General features: G+C 41.4%; 1 protein-coding gene across 1 annotated transcript; it reads right to left on the bottom strand.

The window, feature by feature from the left end:
* Nucleotides 1–1,934: 1,934 nt before the first annotated feature.
* Nucleotides 1,935–21,437, bottom strand: NQO1 (NAD(P)H quinone dehydrogenase 1). Its single transcript, XM_020989079.2, has 6 exons — nt 21,269–21,437; nt 16,189–16,353; nt 15,959–16,089; nt 6,525–6,638; nt 4,358–4,459; nt 1,935–2,617 (listed from the first exon to the last, which is right to left on the bottom strand). The coding sequence occupies exons 1-6, from the start codon at nt 21,273–21,275 to the stop codon at nt 2,312–2,314; spliced, it is 825 nt and encodes a 274-aa protein (XP_020844738.2). The 5' UTR covers nt 21,276–21,437; the 3' UTR covers nt 1,935–2,311.
* Between the last annotated feature and the right edge of the window lie 1,976 nt (nt 21,438–23,413).

Below are 23,413 nucleotides of genomic sequence, written 5' to 3'. Positions count from 1 at the left end.
TAACATATTAACTCAGCACCCTATTTCCCACCAGCCCCATTCTCTGACAGGTTTCACAACTGGACCCATCTATTTATGCACTGAGATTCACTCAGATGTCTTGCTGATTCCATAGTCTTTATGAGCACACCCTGCCCCTGCCTTCACCCCACCATTCTGTAGCAACAAACAGCAGACCTAAACTAAGTATTCACCCACCTGAAGAGGAAGAGGAGGTACAGGAAGGTGAGAGCACACTCTGCCTGGGGCAGCAGTACTCAGCCAGGAAACTAAATTAGGTTGGAATGTTAGTGTGTGTGAAGGGCTGCCACACCTGGCCTAAAGGAAAGCGAGCTGGTATCTAGCTAGGACCGGTTTTGTCTGCTCAGGGCACTGAGTGATGAAAAACGAATTTCCCAACTAGGAGAGGAAGCTGAGACAACTTTGAGGTCCAACGCCCAGGTACCTGCCATTAAAGGGGAAGGAAACAGAATGTAGGCAAAAAGGAAATATAAGGAGAAAAGACCAAAACAAAACAAAACAAAATGATCTTAAGAAGAGAACGCCTCAGTTTAAAATTTAGAGTACAAGAAGACAAAACTATGGGGAAAATATTAAAATAGAATGAACAATAGCCACAAAGACATCTAAATAATTACAAATATCTCTAAATAAGTATTGTGAGACAAAGGAAATTGGCCCAACCCCAGATGAGACAGAGGACCTTGTGAATTCCTATACCAGCATGGAACTGCACCAGAATGGTCCCACATGGTTTAATAGTGAAATAAGAACCTCTGAAAGACAAAATTAAAAGGGAACAAATGGAAGAATTTATGGCCTACACAGTTAAAATAATTAGGAAAGTTGAAAAATCTGAATCTGTGATGGTAAGCTTCTTCAAAGAAGCAAAAGAGAGTGACTGATTAGGAATAAAAATATATTTAAGTGAAGAATAATCCAGAAAAAATAATTTAAGAAAAATGATAACATTAAAAGAATACATGATCACCATACAAGCTAAATACACTGACCTTGAATAGAGGATGTGTAAAAAGAACTAAGATCATAAATCTCTAAAAAGAAAATGACAAGTCAAAAAACCTGAGTACCATAAGGCAAGAAAGAATACAAGAAATCTACCCAGATCTTCTCAACATAGAAAACAAAGCACCAGTAAAAGAATCCACAGAATCATCTCCAGGAAAACAAATAAACAAACAAACCCAGCTTGCTCCCAGACATACAGTGGTTAAATTGAGCAATTCACTTCTGATGGTAAGCAACAAATTCTGCAAACAACCAAAAGAAAGACCTTCAAACCTAAAGAACATGAAATGCAAGACAACTCTGCACCAGCTAAAAACCAAGGAAGAGAATGGAATAGTATATTCTGAAAAGCAAAGGAGCTAAAGATACAAACCAAAATGACATATTCTGGAGGGGGGTTTTGTGGGGGGAGAATGGGGGTTAAGTGTCTTACCCAGGGTCACACAGCTAGTAAGAGTTCTGTGTCCAAGGGCAGATTTGAACTCAGATCCTCCTGACTTCAGGGCTGGTGCTCTATCCACTGCGCCACCTAGCTGTCGCCTTTTTGTTTTTGTTTTTGCAAAATGACATATTCTGAAAACCTGAACCTAATTATCAATGAAAAAAAGATGGATGTCCAATAAAAGAGAAGCATTTAAAGTGTGAGGGAGGGAGCCTGACACCCCTGAATCACAAATACAGTGAAACTTAAAAATCATAGCTCTTGTTATATAGAAGGTTAGGACCTACTATCGAGTGAACATAAATCAATTAAATATCTTGGAGGTTTTGAAACACAAATAGGTTGAGGACAGGATTTTAGACACAAATATGCATGGCCAAGAAGAGGTTTGTAGTCTCGCTTTTTCTTAGTACAATTCACTTGCTGTGGGCTACTCTTTTTTAAATTAAGAAAAACACTCATGTGAATAAAGATTTTTTAATTTTAAAATACATACACAATGTCCTTCTTTACATAAATTCTAACTCTTATTCTGCAACAATGAAAACCCTACTTAATCTCCAGTGTTTGACACAGTGTATTCATAAAATTCTAGTAATAACAAGAATTAAAGACTATATCAGGTTTAGCCAACTCATGGTATATCCTTAGAACCTGCTAAAGCTAAGAACTCAAATACCAAAAGTATCTAGAAGCTTTTGAGTGCCACTGAACTGTCATCCTCACTTGATCCCCCAAAACATATGAGGGGGGAGTCCTGGAGAGTCAGGCCAAGAAGATTTTAAAAGTGAAATTAGATAATCAGATAAATTCTTAAAAGAAAATAAATTTTGTAGTGTCCTATTTCTTGGTTTTGATCTGATTGTCAGTTGGGATGCTTTTGCCTAAATGGTGGCCAACAGAAAGCCCAACTTGCTTGTTTTTTTGTTCTTCCTGAACTTCTTTTTTCATCAAGAATCCTGACTGAAAGTTCAGATCAAAGTAGCTGCTTGGAGCAAAGGACAGTGGCTTCTCTTCCCAGATGTTTTCCAGGCGTTTTTTCCATCTGTCCAGAATCTGAAGCCGTTCATCTGCTGGAGTGTGCCCAATGCCGTAGATGAGCTGAGGTTCCAAGACTTGAAAACCACAGAAATACAGAATGCCACTCTAGAAACACATGACAGACAGGGATGAGTCAGAGAATGCTTTCTGTTTCCTGCTGGAATGCATGGGGAAGTACCCAAGTTACCAGAATATTTATAACTAAGCTGCTCTGTCAAATAACCTAGGAAACATGTCTAGTTACATCCTGGCTTCTATTGGCAGATACTGACTGACTGACCCTGACAGCTCGGTGCCCCAGACACAACTGTCTGACTGATAAGTTTCAGGGTAGATGCCAAGCTGCACTCGCTGGGAGGGAATTTCCTTACTAGAAGTTTCCTAGACCAACGAAACGGCAGGTTTCATCCAAGAGACTGGAGTCTAAAGAGACAGATAGAGGAGAGAGACAAAGAGAGAGAGATAGAGAAAGGGACGGAGAGAGGGAGGGAGAGGGAAAAAGGGAGAGTGATGGAATGAGGAAGGGAGGGAGACAGACAGATATGGAAAGAGACAAAGGTAGAGAGAGAGAGAGAGGAGAAAAAGAGAGAAAGGGAGGGAGGGAGAGAGATTAAGGAGAAAGAAAGGAGGGGAGGGAGAGGGAGAGACAGAGACAAAGAGGCAGAGAGAGAGACAGGGTCAAACAGAAAGAACTGAACTTGAGATTTCCTTGGTCTAGTGAATTCCCAGTGAGAAAACACCTTTAACAAAGCAACAGCTGCTTTGTTCACACTTGGGTCACTGAGAGGTTGAATGACTTGGCCTAGGCCTATACCAAAAAAAGATCAAAGAAATAGGAACAGGTCTTCTATGTGCAACAATACTTAGAGTAGCTGTTTTTGTAGTCTAAGCCAGCTGTTCTTTTCTCTGAGGGATGCCCCTCTAGACACTACCAGCTAAATGATCCGAGAAGCTGCAAAAGCTGCTAGACGTTCTATGAGTGAAGGCACAGCTCCTTCGGCTCCTTGAGAAGTTAGGCACCCAACCCAAGGCACCCCAACACCTATTTCATGGTATTTGCCTAAATAACCACCACCCAGGTTCTGAGGGAGCCACAAGGTTTACACATCTCCAAACCCCACCCTATTTGTGAAAGACAGCGCCTCATTTCTGTACTGGTCATTGAAAAAGGCAGTAACATTGGCACAAATAGTACAATCTGCTGAGAAGGTTGAAGGGTGGAGTCAGAGGGAATGAGTAAGGATTTCCACTGGTAGAAAGAACCTCTTGGAATGAGAACCACCATGTTTTTGGCTTTTGGTTTGGAGGCAGGGGTCTGAACCTGCAACTTCATCTTCAGAGGTACCTTCTAGGATGGAAATGCTATCCACTGAGGAACATTAGTCATTCTTCTATAACTTAGAGTTGCCTGGAGCACTGACAAGAAAAGTTCCTTGGGTATGGCCATAAGGCTAGTGTGAGCGATGGATCTGGAATCTGAAAGAACTGAGTTTAAATCCTGCCTCAGACACCTACAAGGTATATAACCCTGGGCAAGCAGCTTAACGTCTCTCAGCTTCCATTTCTTCATCTGTAAACTAGAGGCGAGAATCTCACCCATCTCACAGGACTGTTGTGAGGAACTAGTGACATGAGAAATGCAATGTATTTTGCAAACCTCAAAATGCTGTATAAGAGTAGCTAGCTATCATTGCCATCAACATCTTGTGTCAGAGGTGGCATTTGAACCCTAGTTTTCTGAACTCTCAAGGTCAGTCCTGACTCTATGCCACACTGCTTCCTGGCAGGAGGATACATGGTCAGAAAGTCCATTTATTAACCCAAAATATGCTGAAAATAAGGTACCTGGATTGGCCAGAGAACAACATTCATATCCCCATGGACACCGAGCAGTGAAAACATGGAGCCAGCCCCTCCGGTGGTGATGGAGAGCACTGCCTTCTTGTTCTGTGGAAGAAAAACTGCATTATTCTTCAGACTGTTGAAAGGTGATGCTGGTGGTGACAGGAGATTAATGAGGTAGCTCCAGGGAAATGATTGCATCATCCTACTCTATGGGCTGTTTCTACAGCTTAACACAGTGACACCTCCCACCTCCGCCTTACTGAGGATGACTCTGCAGAAATAGTGACAAAGGAAACAGAGAACAGGTAGGCTATGGATGGAGAGGGGAGGATTCCATTTGTGGGAGGGTGGCCACTGAGGTCAAGAATGTTGTATATTGTGAGTGAGTGAAGGAGGAAAAGAGAGTCCTCTATGGCGGCTACTGTCTCCAATGATGGTATTGTGAAATGAATATGGTCTAAAAGTAGTCTCCAAAATAGGGGCTGTGGATGACTTCCTAATTGATTACCCCTCTCTAATTAATATTCCCAAAGGTCTAAATCACTCTGACTCTAGAATCAAATATTATTTCACCATTATTTCATCCTTTTAAAATTTCTATGTCTACATATAAATTTTATAATATACATCATTTTAGTATAGAAATACACACATCTAATAATGTAAATTACCTAATACCTGATATATAATGTCAGTACAATAATAATTATGAGTATAGTAATACACATAAATAATACATATAATATGATATATACTAGGGATATATACCCCTAAATTTTTAATGATGGGGTGCTTTATAAAAATTTTTTTTCCAAAGTAGCAGGGCAATTGTGTTTTCATTCTTGCTTCTCCAAAATACCATGAGGTAAAAAGGAATCTGGGGACAAAAGCATTTGAGATAATGTCTGCTACACTACAAGATCCATGAGGTCAGAGGCTATGTCTTATCTAAACTCTGTATCTCCTCTAGTGAGTGGCCACATTCAACAAACATTTAGGTATACACTTAATAAATGTTGAATGGATATATTCATTAACTTAATGTTTGTTGAATGCATAAATGAGTCAACCAACAAAAGCATTTATTAAGCACTGACTATGTACCAGGCACCATGCTAAGAACTGAGAATGGAAAGACAAACATTAAAGAGCCCCTGCTCTCAAAGAGCTTCTGTTTTGCTGGGGGAAGCAATGTATAATGTATAAGAAAGTATAGGATAAATACAAATTCATCATACAGGAGTTGAGGCAGGGACGCCAATCAGGAGGCTCCTTCAATGGTTCAGTCTAGAAGAGATAAGGTCCTGAACCAAGATGGTAACTGTGTGAATAGAAAGCAGGACTCAGAAGCCAGAGATGTTGTGGAGCTAGAAATGGTCAGATTTAGCAACACATTGAATATGTAGGGCAAGGGCAAATAAGAAGTTAGGGATGGCTCTGAGGCCACAGTAGCCAAGTATTTACAAGTTTAATTTGTTAAGTGCCTCTCTGAGGAGAGAAGCTATCTCCAGTTTGCCCTTGTATCCCCAAAGACTGGCCATCCATGAGCGTAGGGTATGGACCAAGTGCACCTGAGCACCTGGCTAGCCCGTGCTCTATGCTCACCGGTAGGCCTACCATAGCCCAGGTACATAGTAAGTGCTTAACTAATAATTGCTTATTGGATTGAATTGAATGTACTTGCTCAGTGGACGCCATATTGCTGATCAGGATAAAAGTCTAGAATGAGGGCTGTCTCAATTAAATGACTCAGACTCTGGAACCTGGCCTTGGTGACTCATCTTGGCCATTGAGGAAAAGAGAACATATCCATTATTTTGTAATGGCCTTTGACCAGTCCCCAGCAAACCATTTAGATAATGGGAATCTTGGACCAGGAGATACTTAAAATTGATGACAAAGGAGAATAAAGCTTTTCTTCTCTTACATTGTTTTAGGCCCAAAGAATAAATATTGCCTTACCTGAAAACTGCTACACAGACAGAAATATCTGTTCCCCTTGCCTACTGTTTTCTCCCTCTCCCTGTTTCACTTATAATACTTCCTAAATATCCCCCCAAAGATATGGAGGTTGATTCTGATCCCTGATCATCTTTGGAGTTCTGTTCTGAGCTAGAATATAGCTGAAATCCAAACTACTACAAGAAAGCCAGCCCCAGCCGCCTACCTTAAAGGGCCCCTTGTCATACATGGCGCTGTATGAATAAGCAAATTCTCCAGTGAAAACTCTTTCAAACCAACCCTTCAGGATAGCAGGCAATCCAAACCACTGCAGTGGAAACTGAAAAACAAAATGGAAGAACAAATTGGTTAGGAGGTTTTGGGGGGTTTGTTTTGCCCTCTTTTTTTTGGCAGAGTAGACAAGGCTCAGAATCCCTTTTTCACAGACTTAGAGCTAGAAGAAACCTTAAAGATTATCTACTCTGTCTGATTTTAGAGTGAGGAAACTGAGGCTCAGAAGTGAATTAACTTGCCTGTAGCCTAGTAAGTGTCGGAGGCAGGATTTGAACCTAGGTCTTTTTTATTCCTGGAGGCAGCTTGGTATACTTGGAGGGGCACTGAGTGTGGAATTTGAGGTCTTCGGTTCAAATCCCATCTCTGATCAGTGTGACCTCAGTTAAATCACCTCACCTCTCTGGGCCTCAGTTTCCATATCTGTAAAATGAAGGGATAGGCTTGATGTTCTGAGAGATTCCTTCCATCTAAAGAAGTATAATCCTATGACTCCACACCTGGCATTCTATCCACTCCACCGGAGGGGTCAAACATGGGGCCCATAGCACTTCCCAGTGCCAGATTAAAATGTAATTGGGAAATGTTTAACAAAATAAAGAATGTTAATTCATGATTTTCTAAGTTAATATGCTGCCTGCAGGGATCTATTTCTACTTGAGTTTGACCCCCTCCCGTGTTCTACATCATGCTGCATTAAAGATGCTGGAGGTGGGGTGGGAGACAGGGGACTTCCCAACTCCCTCAGAGTAACTAGACTTCTGCTGCCTCCTGGCATCCTTTCTTTTTGACTGGAATAGTTCATTACTTAACGAGCATCAAGAAAAAAAGAAAACTGTTAGTCTTATTATCATTCCCAGTATTGTCCAGGGATACAAATGGGTGGGTGTGTCTGAATATGCCCAAGGTTTGATAAAGTATCACCTTTGACTGCAAAGTTGAGGTAGAAATGGTTAAGGTTGAATTTACTTTCATATTACGCCCCAATCAATATTTTTCCAGTAGCCTGATTAAGGCTACTGGAATAAATACGGTGGTTGGAAAATGGAATGTAGGTACCTCCTTCTTATAAAACCACAGGCTTTCACTAACTCCGGCAAACAGAAATGCTCACAATTGGCCTGGGGCTGGCTAAGGGATTTCTTCACAAAGGAAAGTCTTTGTAGCATGCTGTTTGGTTACTCATCCTTAATATGACATAATTGGAGTAAAGAATGTTGTTCTTCGATCATTTCAGTTGTGTTCGACTCTTTGTGACCCCATCTGGGGTTTTCTTGGCAAAGACACTGGACGAGTTTGCCATTTCCTTCTCCAGATCATTTTACAGATGAGAAAACTGAAGCAAACAGGATTAAGTGACTTGCCCAGGGTCACATAGCTAGTGTCTGAGCCTGGATTTAAACTCAGATCTTCCTGACTCCAGGCCTGGCACTCTATCCTCTACCTCACTGCCCTGGAGTAAAGAATAAATTTTCTCAATTGCGGTACATAAATGTAAGAACGGAATATTGTGATAAATGTGATGACTACAGAGAAGCATGGGAAGACTTAACATGAACTAATGAAGAGTGAAATGAGCAGAGCCAAGAGAACAGTATACACAATGAGTGCAGCAATGTAAATGGCAGGAGCCACCACCACAAAACCACTCAAAATGGACATTGCAAAATTACAATGAACACTTGGACCCAAAGAAGATGCTTGAAATGACATCCCTCTTCACTCCTGTGCAGAGATGGAGGTACGCAAGCTTGGAGCACTGCACGTATTGTCAGCCTTTTTCGGATCATTCGTCAGGCTTGCTGGGTTTTGACCCTCTCATTTCTTTTTCTTCCCCCCCTCTTTTTTTTTTTTAATAAAGGATGGCTCTCTGGGAAAGAAAGGGAGTGGGCTGTAGGGAGAAATGTAGGTAATGTAAAAACAAAAGATATCAATAAAAGTTTATTTTTTAAAATAGATGTTCTTCTGTGCCCAAAGGGCTGGGAAAAGGACCACACATACAAAAATATCTACAGCAGTTCTTTTTGTGGTGGCAAAGAATTGGAAATTGAGAGGATGCCCATCAATTGGGGAATGGCTGAGCAACTTGTGGCATGTGAATGTAATGGAATACTATTGTGCTATAAGAAATGATGAGCAGGCGAACTTCAGAAAAACCTGGAAAGAGTTGTATGGTCTGATGCTGAGTGAAGTGAGCAGAACCAGGAAAATGTTGTACACGGTAACAGCAACTTTGATAGACTTAGCTCTTCTCAGCAATGCAAGGATCTAAGACAACTCCAAAAGACTCATGATGGTAAATCCTATCCACATCCAGAGAAAAAACTATGGAGTTGGAATGCAGATCAAATCTTTCTCTTGGTTTCTCTCATTGATTCCAATTCTTCTTTATAACATGACTAATGTGAAAATATGCTTAATATGAATGTGTATGTATAATATATATCAGATTACATGCCATCTTGGGGAGAGGAGGTGAGAGGGAGGGGGAGAAAATTTAGAACTCAAAATCTTATGGAAGTGAATGTTGAAAACTAAAAATAAATAAATAAATGATATAAAATTAATAACAAAATAAAATAACTAATTAAAAATATGTTCTTGGGCCCTTACAGTTTTAATCCTATGCTCCCATGTGCTGTGTGTGTGTGTGAGACCCCTCTGGCAGTCTGATGAAACCTATGGATCCCTTCCCAGAATACTTTTATGCATAAAATAAAACACATAGGATTATAAAGGAAGCCAATGGTATTGAAATGCAGTTATTAAAATAAGCAGCATTGTTCTATTGGAAGGTAGAAGTCTTTCTCCCTCCCATTTCAGTCTTAAAATGTAATGACTTGGGCCTTATCTCCCAGTTGCTTTAGGTCTAAAATGGCATGCTCAGTCTTTTCCACCTCTGCCTCATCTTCTGTGCTTATTGTCCACTCAACACAGTTCAGACCAGTGGAGAAAAAAAATCAGCCTGAGTGACAGCAGTGGTCATTGCATTGGTATCTAAAGGGGATGGGTCTTGGTTCATCAGGACTTCATGAACATCCATGTCTGTGCTCTCAGCAGCAATAGCCGGGCTCCTCAGCTTGGCTGGTTTCTATTGTTTCAGCTCCAATTTTCTGCTTTCAGTTCTCTTCTTTTGGTACCCAATTGGAAGATGATGGGGATAAGTACTTGAATTTTAGGAAACATTTCTCAACTGGAAGCCTTAGAAGAGGGCTCTTTTGGACTTGACCAAATTAGTATATGCCCACCAAAGGGATGGCTCAAGCTGCTTATGGCCATTAATGGCTCTTTTTAGGGGGGTAGGTCTGATGCCAGAAATTCACAATCTGTAGATGTCATTAGTTTTTTCAATGAATTCAATTACTTGTGCTGCGATTATTATTAGTAACATATCTAAAGAACAATCAGTCTTTGGCAGTGTGCCTCAGGTTAAAACCAACGTGAAACATTTTTTAAAATAGCTAATATCTAGCATTTACATAGTGCTTTAAGGTTTGCAAAATACTTCACAAATATCATCTCATTTTATCCTCACAAAAACTCTGGCAGGTAGGTGCTATTATGTCTCATTTTACAGATGAGGAAACTGAGGCAGACTTGTTCATGGTCACACAGCTAATAATCAGTGAATGAATTCAGGTCTCTGTGTGTCCAGGTCTAGGATTTTATCCATTGTACCATCCTTCAAAATTTTTTACCTTTTCTGTACCTGAGAGTGCTTAACATCATGTTATGCCCTTAAGAGACACCCAATACATGCCAAATTGGGGGGGGAAACACAAACCAAAACAACTTTTTCTTAGAAAGAGAGGTTTCCTAGGGGGCAGCTAGGTGGCGCAGTGCATAGAGCACCAGACCTGAAGTCAGGCGGACCTGAGTTCAAATCCGACCTCAGACTAAACACTTGACACTTACTAGCTGTGTGACTCTGGGCAAGTCACTTAACCCCAACTGGAAAGAAAGAAAGAAAGAAAAAGAAAGAGAGAGAGAGAGAGAGAGAGAGAGAGAGAGAGAGAGAGAGAGAGAGAGAGAGAAGGAAGGAAGGAAGGAAGGAAGGAAGGAAGGAAGGAAGGAAGGAAGGAAGGAAGGAAGGAAGGAAGGAAGGAAGGAAGGAAGGAAGGAAGGAAGAGGTTTCCTATAAGCCTGATGCCTTCCGAGATCTCTGATGGGTGAATTGAAGGTTTCTCATAAGAATTACTTAATGTATTCAGACTTGCAGATGCAACTCCAAACTTGGCAACCCATGTTTAGACCAAACTTTTGGTTCCCTGGGAGAGTTTTTCAAGGAGTCATCCAGGAATTAACTATTATACACAATAACTGAGACCCAGACATAAATAGGAGAGCAGGGGTAGCTAGCTAATTGTTAGGCAGCATCACCACAATGTTAGAAACTGATGGAAAATCTGGAAGGTGAAATCATATTATTGTTGTTCAGCCTTCATTCTAGAAGAGGACCAAGGACATCAGGAGGGTCCTGTCTTGACTTGCAAGTGACTTTAAGTGAGGCAAAACTGTGCGAACTCATCAGTTCCACTCTCTCCTCCAGAGTCATCAGAGCCCAGTGTCCAGAAATAGATCAGGATGACTCTAGGTGGCCCTGGAAGCAGTGGGTGACTCAGCCTTTTTAAGCTAAGGTCTTTCCCAGGTCTCAGTTTGTGTGAGGCAACACCCATTCAATGATTTAAAGCTAGATAAGAAATGAGGCAAACAAAACAAAACAAAACAAGATAGGATAAATAAGTAGAGAAAGCCATTTCTACACAACCAAAAATGTCTCATTTGAGACATTGGCCTAAAAGCTACCATGGTGACCTTGATGACCCTGATCAATGAGAGCAGATTAAAGATTTAGAATAATCAAATTAGGAAGGGTAGACTGCAAACTCAGTATGAGTCAGCAGTGTGATGTGGCAGCCAGAAAAGATGTGGCTCTGCTGGAATAAGGAGATCCTCATAGGATCTGCCTCTTCCTTTAAGATGCAGTTCAGGCGCCATCTTCTACACAAAGCCTTTCCTCGCCAGCGCCCTCCCTCCTACACTAAATTGTATTTAATACTTTGTCTACATATGTGGTCATTAATTTTATATTTATTCTGAATATGCTATATGTATTTGATGTTTCCCTCATTGGAATATACACACATTGTGAGTAGGAATTATTTAATTTTTTGTACTTGTATCCTGAGAGTCAAGCACAGTGTCTAGAACACAGTAGGCATTTAATAAATGCTCTGATCTGGTCAGAGCCAATCTGGAGTTCTTTGTGTAATTATGATCACCACGGTTTAGAAGGGACATCAATAAGATGGAAAGTTGGCAGAGTAGAATAACCAGGATGATGATGGATATTAAATCCATATATATGAGGATGGTCTGAAGGAACCTGGAATGGTTAACCTGAAGAAGGAAAAGCTCAGGGTGTATGTTAGCTGTATTTGAGTGTTCGAGAGGCTCTCACATGGAAGAACAATTTAACCTTGTCCTATTTTAGCCCCAGAGGCCTCAAACTCATTGGTGAGGTAGGGGCTGTCTACCCCAAGCATGTGAAGACTTCCCCTGGAGGAACTGGTGGATGAGAACAATTTGTTCCAACTGCCATAAAGGCAGCTTAGAGCTCAGTCAGACACCAAAGATGCTCAGGTCATCCACTGGCCATCACCAGTCATCCTGACTTGTCCTGCCACTGGACTTCCATGACTCTGGAAGAGAGAGTGAGGCTGATGACTTTGTGCAGCTCTGCCTCACTTAAATCCAATTCACGGACGAGTCAAGACATCACCCCGTGACGTCCTTGGTACTCTTTGAAAACAAAGGACCAAAAACAACGACAATTTAGCCCCAGAGAGCAGAACCATGAGTGGGACTTCCAAGGAAACAAATTGAGGCTTGAGATCAGGAAAAACTGCCAACCATTTAGACCCATTCCCAAGTCAAATGGGCTGTGCAAGGGGCAGCAGAGGCTGCTTCAATGGAAGTCTTCAGGCAGGACGCCCATTTGCTGGATGTGTCATGGAGGGGATTCTTGCTTAGGTCTGAGTTAGACTGAATGGCCACCACCACCAAGATCCCTTCCAGCTCTGACATTCTGTGATTCTGTGGAGACTGACTATGTGGCATGCATACATGGTAGCAGGCTTCAGAGCAAGGAAAAGAATGAGAAGGCAGTGGTCTTCTGCAATCTACCGTATGACTAAAAGACCTTTGAATGCCTCAGAGAACAACAGTCTTCCAGAAAAAGATCAAATACTATATTGTAAAATTGCCTAGCACAATGCCCAACACATAATAAATGTTTGCTCCCTTCCCCTTTCCTAAGAAGTTTTGCCAGTGTCATCTAGGTCCTATTCTCAACCTCAAAAGGGAAGATTGGATCAGTAACATGGAGTCATTGAGGGTAGTCTTGTGAGCACAAATGACAGATTTACCATCAGCATGTTCTCACAGCTCTAGCACAGTAAGCTACAGCAGGACACGAGGTTTCAGGAGAACTCTTACGAAGATCTACTGAAAAGAGAGGGCAACATAATGCGCAGAATGCCAGGCCTGGCATTAGGAAGACTCTTCTTCCTGAATTCAAATCTGGCCTCAGACACTTACTAGCTGTGTGACCCTGGGCAAGGCATTTAACCCTGTTTGCCTCAGTTTCCTCATCTGTCAAATGAGCTGGAGAAGGAAATGGAAAACCACTCCAGCATCTTTGTCAAGAAAACCCCGAATGGGGTCACAAAGAGTCAGACAGTGACTGGAGAACAACTGACCAACAAATTGAACTGGGAAGCAATAGCTGCAGCTAATGTAAGGGTCAGGGGGAGTGTTGATTGAGAAAACCGATCAGGTCAGACACACACCACCATCTACAGAAAGGATAAAATGCCGAGTTTCAAACAAATCAATCATAGGTTTTATATTATGTGTGATAAGTCCTCTGATGGATTTGAGTGACAGTTGACAGGCAGAGTGTTCACACTGACTAAAGAAACCCAATCATGCCTCTTAGGTCCTTTATAAAATATCGACCCAGTTTCAGAAGAGAGGGATCTCAAATGTCTGGCAACAGAGAGGAAAGAGTGGGGATGACAAGAAATGAGATGGAAAGCCTCAGCAGTCCAGGGGCAAGCACGGAAAGGAGAAAGAGGAAGTAAGATTGAGATGTGGTTAAGAAAAGAGAGACGGATGAGAGTTGTTGGCTTCCTACAGTTATCTCAGAGCAACAAACTGAGACTGATGTTGCCAGATGTACCTAGCTCTTCAAGGACCGAGGGAAATGCTTCCCAAAAGGTCTTTCTATTAAGATGTAATTATAATAATCAACACATATATGGTATATAGTGATTTAAGGTTTGCAAAGCTCTTTGCATGCATTATTTCATGTGATCCTTACAACAACCCTGTGGGCTAAGGGTTATGGGTATCATTCTTCCCATTTTACAGATGAGGAAACCAAGGCAGAAAGAGGTTAAATGACTTGCCTAGGATCACACAGCTAGTAAGTGTCCAAAATGGTACTTGAATCCCATTCTTTTTAACCACAAATCCAACACTGTCCTCTGCATCAATGGACTATGAAATAGAGATAAAGTAATTTGTTGTGGGTAGACCACAAACATATCAGGAAACAGAGAGAGGGAAAACTGCACGCATCATCAGACCCCATCATGAATGGGAAATCAATGGTCATTACACTCATAAGTCACCATGGGGAAAATTAGCTGTCCCTTATGAAACTTCAGTCAATCCCATCCACACACATGGATAGCAAGGCACTCAAGCTGTCATCTTCAAATATGCACAGACATGTAATATACAGGAAGTAGTACCACTTTATATCACATTAAGAGGTTGCACTGTATAGTGGATAAAATGTTGCATTTGGCACAAGGAAGACCTGGGTTTAAATCCTGCCTCTCACTATTTGGGTGACCACAGGCAAGTCAATGACTCTCTCTGAGCCTGTTTCCTCATCTGCAAATAAAAAGGGGTAGTCACTACGAGTGATTTCAGGGGGAGGAGGAGGAAATTCCTTCCTCCAATGCAGGTTCTCTGCAGCTTCCAGTCTTAAAGAGAAGCAAAGCTCTCCAAAGAATCATGGTTGGTCATCATGATAGCTTATTTTGTCAAAGAGTTGCCATGGTCCCAGAGAAGTTAAGTGACTTGTCCAAGGTCATATAAGTCATTATGATAAGTCATTGAGCTTTCAGAGTCCTAGCTAGTTCTTTCAGAAAACAGGTTGCCGCAACAACCAGCCACAATTCTAAAGGACTCGTTATGAAACATACTGCCCACCACGTGGTAGAGAGGCGAGAGAAAGAATGCATGCATGTATATATATGTGCATGTGTATCTATATACATACGCATACATATATATATGTAGATATACATACTACATGTGTATTAATATTACATATGTGGGTGTATACTTTTTGGACATGGTCAATGTGGGAATTTGTTTTGCTTGACTATACATGCTTGTAACAAGGGTTTTGTTTTTCTTGCTTTCTCAACATAGAGAGGATATGGAGGGAGTGAAGGCATATCTTTGGAAATAAAATCAGATTTAATTTAAAAGATAGGTTGCCAGGAGGTTATTAATCTGTTTCATTGAATGGACTTTTCATGCCAGAAGTTTCCTACACTGTTCATACAAAGAAAAAGAAAAAAAAAAGGATGGATTCAAATTCAGTTCCTCCTAGGTTTGAGGCCAGCTCTTTATCCACTAAACTACATGATCTCAGGGCAGCTAGGTGTCGCAGTAGATAGAGCCACTGGGTCTAGAGTCAAGAAGACCTGAGTTCAAATCCAGCCTCAGATACTAGCTGTGTGACCCTGGCCAGGTCACTTACTCCTGTTTGCTTCAGTTTCCTCATCTGTAAAATGAACTGGAAAGGTAATGGCAAACCACTTCAGTTTCTTTGCCAAGAAAATCCCAAATGGGATCACAAAGAGTCAGACGCAACGGAAATGACTGAACACACACACACACACACACACACACACACACACACACACACACGACCTCATCTATAAAACAGAGATAATAATCCCTATGCTACCAACTTCCCAGGGTTTTTGTGAGTCTCCAATGATACAGGGCACGTTAAATGACTTTGCAAACTTCAAAGGATTATACAATTATCAGCAGTTATGATTACACAATCATTTTGAACTCTAAAGCACTTTTATATACAATCTCATTCTATCCTCACAAAGGTCCTCTGAGGTAGGTGAGGCAGGTAGAATTGGTCCCATTTTATAGAAGAGGAACCTGAGGCAGGATGGCTTGCTTAAGATCACACAGATAATGAAAAACAAGCTTCATGGAAGAAGCCAGTTCCCCCATACTCTTCCCCCTTCCCCAGTCCAATACCTGAAATATCACAAGATTTGCATCTGCTAGCTTCTTCTGTTCGGCGACAATGTCCGAGCTCAGCCTCCCCTCCTTGTAAGCCTGAACAGCTTCAGCTGGATACTTAAAGTTGTCAGGGTCCTTTAGGCCACCTGAAGAAGGAAGGAGGAGGGGGACTCAGAAACTAGTGGCCCACAGGAGACAGTACTAGGTCAGAGGGCTCAGCCCAAAGAGAGTAACAGACCAAGTACCTGTGATGTCCTTTTTGGAGATCAACGGATTAAAATTCAAGGCATACAGGTCCGACACTGTCACATCCCAGCCTTTCTTCTTTAAAGCTTCCACAGCGGCTTCTTTCAAGGCATAGTTGAATGATGTCTTCTCTGAGTGAGCCAGAACTATCAGTGCTTTCTTGACTGTAAAAGATATCACAAGAAACACAGAAGTAATGAGTGACCAACCACCAGTGTTCCACTGGTATGAGCTGGCCAGCAGAGCCATAAAGATCAGAGTTAATCAAGATGTCCTATGTGCCCTCATTGAATGTAAGCTCTTTGTTTTAAATTTTGAGTTCCATATTCTCTCCCTTCTTCCCTCCCCTGTCCCTCTCTGAGAAGGCAAGCAATTTGATATAGATTATATACATGTGAGGTCATGTAAAACATTGCCATATTAGTCAATACATATATATTTTTCAGAGCCCTTACTTCAATTGTTAAAACCAGGCTGAATTATTCCCTTGACCCAGAATAGTTCACAGATAGCTTATTCAGATCACAACATTGGGAAAGCAGGGAAAGTGCTCAACTAAAGGAAAATGGCTGAATAAGCTACGGCAGTCAAATGTAATGGAATACTATTGTACCATAAGAATCAATGATTATGTATAATGAGGTGATTCTAAAAAAAATTAAAACTGCGTAGGGAGAGAGAAAAAGGAGTAATTATCGCATACAAATGAGGCATATAAGGAAAAATTGATACAGAAGAAGCTAGTGGGGGAGGGCGGGTAGTGATGGAACCTTACTCTCATTGGGAATGGGTTAAAGAGGGAACAACATATACATCTAGAAGGGTATAAAAGTCTTCTAAATATAGAAAGAAATAAAGAGAGCAAGAGGATAGGGTGGGGTGAGAGGATAAGGGAGAGATTCTTGGAGGGGTGGGGAGGTTAAGGAATAGGAAGACAAAGTAGTGGGTAGAAGTGGAGTAGAGGAATAGGGTGAAAAGGATAGTGAGGAAAAATAGTTTAGAATGTGAATGGGATGAATTTACCCATAAAATGGAAACTGATAGCAGATTAAAAATTTGAATTCAGCAGTATGTTCCTTTCAGGAAAGGCTATAAAAATAAGAGATACACACAAAGATAAAATAAAAGTCAGGAGTAGAATTTATTACATAAAAAAGAAAGGGTAATAATCATGATCTCAGACAAAGCTAAAGCTAAAATAGATTTAATCAAAAGAAAAAATAGGGAAATTATACTATGTGTCAGTAATACTATACATATTTTAATGTGAGGGCATTGTTGAAACATAAAATGGATAATTTTGATTATTTTAAGTTAAAATTTTCTTGTATAGATAAAATCGTTGCAGCCAAGAATAGAAGGAATGAAGAAAATCGGGGAAAAGCTTTCATAGACAATCTCTCAGATTGGATGTGATTGGGTTGGAATATCGCTGTGGTGTAGGACGTGATGAACTGGTTGATTCAGAAAAAACGGGAAGAGTTGAACTTATGAAGGAAGATGCTATTCACCTTCAGAGAAACAGATGACAAGCGGAAATAGGCATAGTACAGTCCTACATAGATGTATATGAATGTATGTATGTTTATAGGTATCTATCTATACGTATACATATCCGCGCTTAATTGTAGCCTTTTGTAGCAAGGGAAACAGTGACCATGAACTTGGATAGACTTCAAGAGACAGCAGGGGATAGAAGGGCCTGGTGCGCTGTGTTCCACGGAATCACAAAGAGTTGGGCACTACTAAATGACTGAACAGTGACAACACAGTATGATAAATAGTGAGGAATTCCAGATTCTGTCCAGCTGATCAGGCCATAGACTTAGAGTCAGAAGGAAACTTAGAAATCAGAGTCTAACTCTTATTTTATAAATGAGGAAACTGAGGCCCCTACAGGTGAAGTGCTAGTGCCTCAGGTCACACAAATAATAGGTGACTGAGTCAGGATTTGAACTCAGGTCTTCTCAGCTCCACGTGCAGCATTCCCTCTGCTGGATTTGAAAATCACTTAAGTTCAGTGGATTTTTAGATTCTTGGTTTTTTTTAAATGGGGGACAAAAGAGGTAAATGTAGGACCTAGAAAAGGGAAAATGCCTTTGACCACCAAAAGGATCTGAAGCTCCCTCTCAAGCCCAGCTGGCTTCTTTATTCATGCAATCACAGATTTTGACATGAGAGGAAATGCAGGCATGTTAAGCCCAACAGTTATTTATTTTGTCATTTATTTTCGCAATAGTCACGTTTAAAGTCGCCTGTACAGCTTAATTTGCAAAAGGCTGAAAAGTTGTTGTTCTTTTTCCCACTGGCTTGTTTTAATTCTTTAATAATAAACATTCCAAAACATATTCTACATTGCATAAAGAAAATCAAATTGGATTTCCCCTGTTCTTGGCTAAATTAGATACAGGTAGAACCTAGAAGGAAAAAGAAGAGACATGTCACTGTTTGAATTATTTAATAATTTCATTTGTACTTAAAATCTAGTTGTCTTTCTCTCTGTCTCTGTCTTTCTCTGATTCTCTCTCTCTCTGTCTCTCTCTTAATGTAAAGTAAAATCCAGAGGGAGTGAACACTAATAGTTGGGGGAAATGAGGAAAGGCTTCTTGAAGGTGGAAGTACTCAATCTGTCCTCTGAAGGAAGCTGAGGGTTCTAAGAAGGCAGGTCAGGAAGGAAGACATTCAAGAAGTGCAGTACCACCTGTATCTGAGAGCACCCAGTCAGTCAGCCAATAAGCACTTATTAAATTCCTATTATATGCTCTGCATTAGAGATACAAAAAACCCCACAAAAGACAGTCCCTGCTCTTAAGAGCCTCACAGTCTAATGGGAGAAATAACATGTAAACAGCTATGTACAAACAACATACATACAGGGTGAAAAGGACGTAATCAATAGAAGGAAGATATTAACAATTAGGAGGATAGGAGAAGATTTTAGCTGGGACTTGACAGAAGCCACAAAACAGAGATGAAGGACAGCGTTTTATGCGTGGGAGATGGCCAGTGAAAATGACTACAGTGGGGAAATGGAGGGTCTTGATCGAGGAACCGCAAGGAGGTCAGTATCCCTGGATCCCAGATCCCAGATATCTGGGAGTAAGGTATAAGGAGGCTGGCAGTTAGGAGGGGGCCAGGTTGTGAAGGGCTTTGAATGCCAAACATAATTTTATATTTGATTTGGAAGAGATCAGAAGCCACTGGAGTTTACTAAATGGGAGTGGTGGGTGACATAGTCAGATTCGTGTTTTGGGAAGATTAATTTGACAGCTGAGTGGAGGATGGAGGGGACCAATTGGCAGATTACTACAATAGCTCAGCAGAGGTGTTACAAAGTAAAAATCGATTGAACTTGGCAACAGATTGGCTATGGGAAGTTGGAGAGTGTGAGGAGTTGAGGATGGCAACTGAGTGTCAAGCTGGGTGACTGGGAGGGTGGTGGTGCCCTCGACAGTAAGAGGAAAGTTAGAGAGAAGGGAGAGTTGGGGGGGGAGGGAGACAAGAAGATAATGAATTCAGTTTTGGACCTGTTGAGCTTAAGATGTCTACAGGATGCCCAAACCAGGGAATTGCTCCAACCCAGAGCAGCTGGAGGAGGATTTGGAGAAAGAGATAACTAAAATAAAATTAGCAGAGCAATAACCACAGAAAAACATTTGGTACTGGCAAAGAAAAGACCAATATTTGGAACAAGTGGTAAATGGACGAACAAATGGTGACGTATGAATGTTATGTAAAATTGTGCAGAAAATGACAGATGTGAGGAACCTGGAGAAACATGGGAAGATAGATGTGAGCTAAGCAGGACCAGAAGAATAATACACATAATGACTACTAATAATAAAGGTGACAAAAAATTGATACCAAGGAAGCCAAACTCCGAAAAACTCTGCACACACGCGCACAAGCACACACACACACACATTTTCCTACTGTGCTATTTCCCTTCTGTTTTCTTCATAGATTTTACTTGTGCAAAAGCTTTTTTAATTAAATGTAGTCAAAATTGTCTGTTTTATGGTTTCTCATGGGAAGTTGGAGGTAGAACATCTTATGCATCAGTAACTGTATAAGTAGTTTTTCTTTGTTACAAGGATCCAGGGGTCAAGGGTCACACAATAGGTCAAAAGCAGAATTTGAAACCAGGTCCTTCAACTATATAAAATTTTAAAGCTTTTGCACAAACAAAATAAATGTAGATGGAATAAAAAAGTGTCCAGTGTGTGTGGGGGGAGGTGGGGGAGAAGGGAATCTTCCCATCAAACACTTCAGACAAAAGTCTGATAGCCAAGAAACATGGGGAACTGATGAAAATATTTAAGGTAAAGAGCTATTCTCCAGTACATAAATGGGCAAAGGACACCAATTTCAAAAGAAGAAACATAAGACATCAATAATTCTATTTTAATTGCTCCAAATCACTCCTAACAATAATAATAATAATATTTGAGGGGGCTGAACTCCTGAGGTCTCTCCAGTTCTAAAATTTCTGAGATTATATGAGAAAAAACAGAGAAAGTCTTCCTTCAGTCAGGGATGACTAAATAAATACTTACAGCATCCCATTCCTTCAATCCTTTATTTTGAAAGGTTAGGTTGAAATTATAGAGGAGTGTGGGACAGACTTAAATAATGCCAGTTTAGCCTCGGGTAAAAGAAAAAAAAGTACAGCCCTCCTGGGCATGCCACTTCATGGGAAGGTTGACTTTCCAGGTCAGGGGTCATGAAGAGTTGGACATAACTGAAAAACCACTGAACTACATGTGTGTGTCTATGGTATACACACATGCAAATATGTGTATATACACACACCTTCAAGATATATATATGTATATATATATATATATATATATATATACATACATACATACATATATGTACATACACATATATGAATATACCTTAAAGGTTTGCCAAGACAAATTGAGGGAAATGTTGGCTCCAGACCTAGAAAGGTACCAATCCTCAGAGTCAAGCAGAAAGCTACACCCTGGGGAACTTGGTGAAGTCTCTGGGAAGGCAGGAGCCACTGCCCAGGGCAGGACAGGGAGGGCAAGGGGGGAGAGGGGAGACACTCACGGGCCATCAGTCCTGCGGGGCGGGGCAAAGGTAACTTCCAGATGCCAACCGATTCGCCAAGAATCCCGACCGGGCGGTGAGCGGCGTCTACGCTACGCAGGTCAAGGTAGAAGATGGAGCCCGGTCTCTTTATAGTTCTGCGTCCACGGCCAGCCCACTTGGAGCAGGAAGTCCACAGGGAGGAGCGGACAACTGGCTGAATGAATTCCCAGTGTTTAATGGGCGGGGTTATCCAGGGACAGGGGGTGGGGAGGAAAAGAGGAGTGGAGAGAGAGGAAACAGAGGGAGGGAAAAGGAACAGAGAGAGGGAAAAGGGGGGGGCACAAGAGAGAAAGGGGAAGGGGACAGAGAGAAGGAAAAGGAGAGGGGGGAGGGGGACAGAGAGAGAAGGAAGGGGAAGGGCACAGGGAAAGATAGAACTATATAGTTGTGTGTATGTGTCCCTGGGTTAGTTGGCAGACTTGGGGTTGTGTATGAACGATCCTGGTATTTGGGTAATCCTGGATTAGTTGTGTGTGTCTGTGGGTGTGGAGTGATCCCAGGTTAGTTGTCAGGGAGGCAGGATTCTGGGGGGATGCTGCCTTGCTAGATTGGGATGACACTGTCTCTGTTCAGGATCAACCTGGGACCTTAAGAGAGGCCAGTGTGACAGAGCCCTCTGTGATAGCGCCCTGTGGGGCTTCTCTGGTGCCCCAGGACAAGGGTAGAAGTGGCCCGTAACCCCCAGCCCCTAAAACTGTCACTCTGGGAGGTAAAGGGAGATAACTGACAGTTGGTTTTGCTAAATTTCTTTTAATTTTTTCCCCCTTTCTTTTTAATGCTTTGTTGCTAGGGTTGGTTCTCTGGGGGAAAGGGTAGAGGATGTTTTCTGCCGGGTGTTAATAACAAAGGATAAAATAAGGTTTTAAAAACAACAGAGAATTTGTTTGCTTCTTTGGGTCTCAGATTCTGCTGAGTCACTGTGACTAGCGCTAAAGCCAAAACTAAGGAAGCATGCTGAATGGGTGCATATGAGTAATAGTACTAGAAACTACAGGGATTGTCAGGGTTACCCCTAGAGAAAAGAAGTAGTTGGCATTCATTCACTTTGGGTGTCTATTTTGTTTCCAATCCTTTGGTACTACAAAAAGTGGTGCTATAAAGATTTTTGCATAATCGGAGCCTTTCTTTTTGTCATAGGGTGAGGACATTTCAGTCACAGTCTTAGCATAATTCCTAAACTGCATACCAGAATGGTCAGACCAATTCCTGCGTTCAATGTCATCTCTTTAAGTCAGAACAACTCACTTTCTCTCCCTTTCATATTCTGATTTATAAGGCTCTCTAACTGTGTCATAGGCTCTGTCTGGTCACTCCAGGGCCGCATCTTCTGTCTTCTTGGATCCCCACAGTCCCTAACTCATCCATAAAGGCAGAGCTGGTGCTCGGTCCATGTGCCTGTTCAGATGAAAAGAAACTGGGATGCTGAGGAATGGAATGCAAGGAGAGAGTGGGAGGAGAATCAATCAAATTCTGTCCATCCTGAGGCTCTGAAGGTGATTCGATGCCAAAGAGCTCTGCCCAAACCATGCAAATGAAGACACAAAGGCTTGCCTTCCTCACCCATCCTAGAGCCGCTGCCTCACCTTGAACTCTTAGCTTCTACAAATGATGTTTATTGAGGGGGTATCACACTAAGAGTAGTTACAAAACAATTCCTCCAAATGAAAGCCATAGTCTCTACTTGCACATACAAGATCCCTGGGGAAAGTGGGCTCAAGGTTAAAGTAGAGAATTGAATTCATGGCCAGGAGACACCCTCCTGACTCCTGACTCCTGGCTCTGGGAGTCTTTCTCTCCCTTCCCAGAGACTTCATGAAGTGCCTCAGGGTGTAGCTTTCTGTGGGCTCTGAGGATTGGTGCCTTTCTAGGTCTGGAGCCAACTTACTTAAAATTTGTCTTTACAAACCTCTAATATATATTAATATATGTGTATGTACATATATATCTTGAAGGTGTGTGTATATATACATATTTGCATATATATGTGTATATGTGTGTGTATATATACATACCTACACACACACACATACCTACTTTTCATGAAGTAAATATAATTGTGACTTGGCCAGAATCACAAAGCTAGTTAATGTCTGAGGCTAACTT

This window comes from Phascolarctos cinereus, unplaced genomic scaffold, assembly GCF_003287225.1.
Source record: "Phascolarctos cinereus isolate Bilbo 61053 unplaced genomic scaffold, phaCin_HiC Scaffold_2;HRSCAF=192, whole genome shotgun sequence".
Taxonomy (NCBI): domain Eukaryota; kingdom Metazoa; phylum Chordata; class Mammalia; order Diprotodontia; family Phascolarctidae; genus Phascolarctos; species Phascolarctos cinereus.
This window is presented reverse-complemented; position numbering and strand designations above follow the sequence as displayed.